Here is a 2,219-nt window from a genome sequence, read left to right as displayed (position 1 = left end):
GGGGGGGGGGGGGAGAGGGGCAACCACAACACATGGGAGGGTTGTTGGGGGAGAGATACAGGGGTGCCCCCTGCGAAGGTCAAACAAGCGGCACTCAAAGCCCATAGGAGGCCTGCTGGAGAAACAAACCCTCCCCCTCCCACCCCTTCCTCCCCTCCCTGGGGACACGCAGCCCTCTGGCCCTTTTCCCTTTTTTCTGCCTTTATCTCTGCCTCCTCTCTGCCTCCGGCCTTCACCCCTACTTCCCTTCCTCTCTTCCCCCCACCCCCCAGCCCCTCTCCACATACTCCCTCCTCCTCCCCTCCCAGCCCTCACCACACACTGGCCTCTCTGGGCCCTGAAATATAGGTCCAGCATTGTGTCACTCTTGTGTGTCCCATGGCCCCTCTGACCCTGTGCATCCCGGGCATCACCATCTGGGGGCCCCTCCCTTGGTCCTCGGGTGGTGGGTCCTTAGTGGGGCCCCAGCCCCAGCTGTCTGACACCCATCACTCCCCCCACCCTAGTTGTTCCTCCCAAAGCCAGATCTGTCCAGCTTCCCCTCCTCACCCCATCTCCCCCTTTCTCTCCCTCGATGGGTCACATTCCCCCCCCCGCCCCCCCCCACCCTCTTGCCAAAATGCAGCCAGAGGCAGAAACAAAACCCTCCCTCAGGGCCCTCCAAGCCCAGGTGGGATAGGCTGGGCTGCACGGAAAAGCTCCAAAAGCACCGCGGCAAGCAAGACATCTGCCTCAGACCTCTGGGGTCCTTGGGCTTGGGGAGGAGCCCGCAGGCAGCAGCCGGCATGGGATCCTCACCACGATCTTGCCCGCCCGGAAAAGACAGTGACAAAGTTCAGGCGCTGCGAGCCTGGGTCCCGGCTACGGCAGAGCAGGTCGCAAGAGACCAGAGCCCTGTGCGACCTTGGCAAACCCTGTCCCTGTGGACCCCAAACGGGTCCACAACTGGGCGCCAGGGTGGCTGGAGGGGGCCAAAGTCCTTGCCCCCTTCCCACCTCCCCCATGGCGGCACGGTTGGGAGGGGGACTCTGCGAGCCCCGCATGGGCTCCAGGCGCCAAGCGCGAGGGAGAGGCGCCCTAGGCTGTGCGCACAGCTCGCAGGAATCCTGCCTGCCCTGGCCTGCTCCCCGCGCCTACTTTTCGTCCCTCCTGCGGGGATGGGCGCAGACAGACATTGTCGGACCCGAGCTCTGGCCGCACCTGGCCGCTCACCAGCTGCCTGACCTTGCCAATCCTTGCCCTCTCTACACTAGTCTACCGGTCTCCACATTCCACACCCAGGAGCGCTTTGTGGACTGTAACTCGGAAAAGAGGTGCCAGCCCCTACTGTGTCCCCAATTCTCTGAGTGACCTTGAACGTCCCCCCTCGAATTCGGGGCCTCAGTTTCCCCACTTGCCCAACCGGGCGTTGCGCGCCCTTCTCCCCGCGTTCCCAGTCCCTCCCGGGCAGGTGTGTCCCAGACCGGATCGGGAGCGCGCGCGGCACTTACCGTCCTCCAGAGACGTGGGCGCTTGGCGGGGACCAAGGTAGCCGTGACCAGCAAATGCGAGGCGGCCACCACGAGCCCGAAGCCGATGGCCAGCAGGCTGCGCACGGGCAGCAGGGCATAGGACACGAAGGTGACCAAAAGGAGCTGCCAGACGCCCTGGTCGGCTGCCACCGGCACCGCTGCCGCCCCTGCGTGGGCCCCGGCGGGGCCGCCGAGCGCGAAGGGACAGCAGAGCAGCGCGAAGGTGAGGCTGAAGAGCAGCGCGAGCTGGCCGACCTGCTGCAGCTGGGGCACCTGCAGCGAGCGGACGTTGGTGACCACGAGCAGCGCCAGGAAGAGCACGCAGTGCACGGGGTGCGAGCCCTTGGCCAGGCCGGGCGCGGGCCCCGGCGCGCCCAGCAGCTCGGCCAGGGCCAGCGCGCCCGCCAGTAGGCTGAGCACGGCCAGCGCCTTCAGCGTGGCCGCCTGCTCCAGCCGCAGCGTGTAGCCGCGGAACAGCGCCTCCAGCTCGGGGCACGCGAACTCCTCGTTGCACGCCCGTAGCCCGCGCCGGCCGCCCGGCCCCGCCGCCCGCTCGGCGCCCCCAGACTCGCCCGCGCCGCCTCCGCCTCCGCCGCCGCCTCGGCCGCGCGGCGCCCCCGCCATCCCAGCGCCATGCAGCGGGCGCGCCCCTCGCCGGCCGGGGCGCCGGGCGGGCGGGCGGGCGGGCGGCGAGGCGCCGGGGCGCGG

The 2,219-nt window shown here is 68.9% G+C and overlaps 1 protein-coding gene across 1 annotated transcript in view; it reads right to left on the bottom strand.

The window, feature by feature from the left end:
• ADCY1 (adenylate cyclase 1) overlaps positions 1-2,213 on the bottom strand; it is a 127,194-nt gene extending 124,981 nt beyond the window's left edge. Inside the window, exon 1 of the mRNA XM_007447025.1 lies at positions 1,491-2,213. Coding sequence (XP_007447087.1) covers positions 1,491-2,135 — 645 coding nt within the window. The 5' untranslated portion in view covers positions 2,136-2,213. The remainder of the gene's footprint in view (positions 1-1,490) is intronic.
• Positions 2,214-2,219: the final 6 nt, after the last annotated feature.

Source organism: Lipotes vexillifer, unplaced genomic scaffold (genome assembly GCF_000442215.2).
Source record: "Lipotes vexillifer unplaced genomic scaffold, Lipotes_vexillifer_v1.1 scaffold1359, whole genome shotgun sequence".
NCBI classification, from domain to species: Eukaryota; Metazoa; Chordata; class Mammalia; order Artiodactyla; family Lipotidae; genus Lipotes; species Lipotes vexillifer.
The sequence above is the reverse complement of the archived record's forward strand: the minus strand, read 5'-3'. Positions and strand labels throughout refer to the sequence as shown.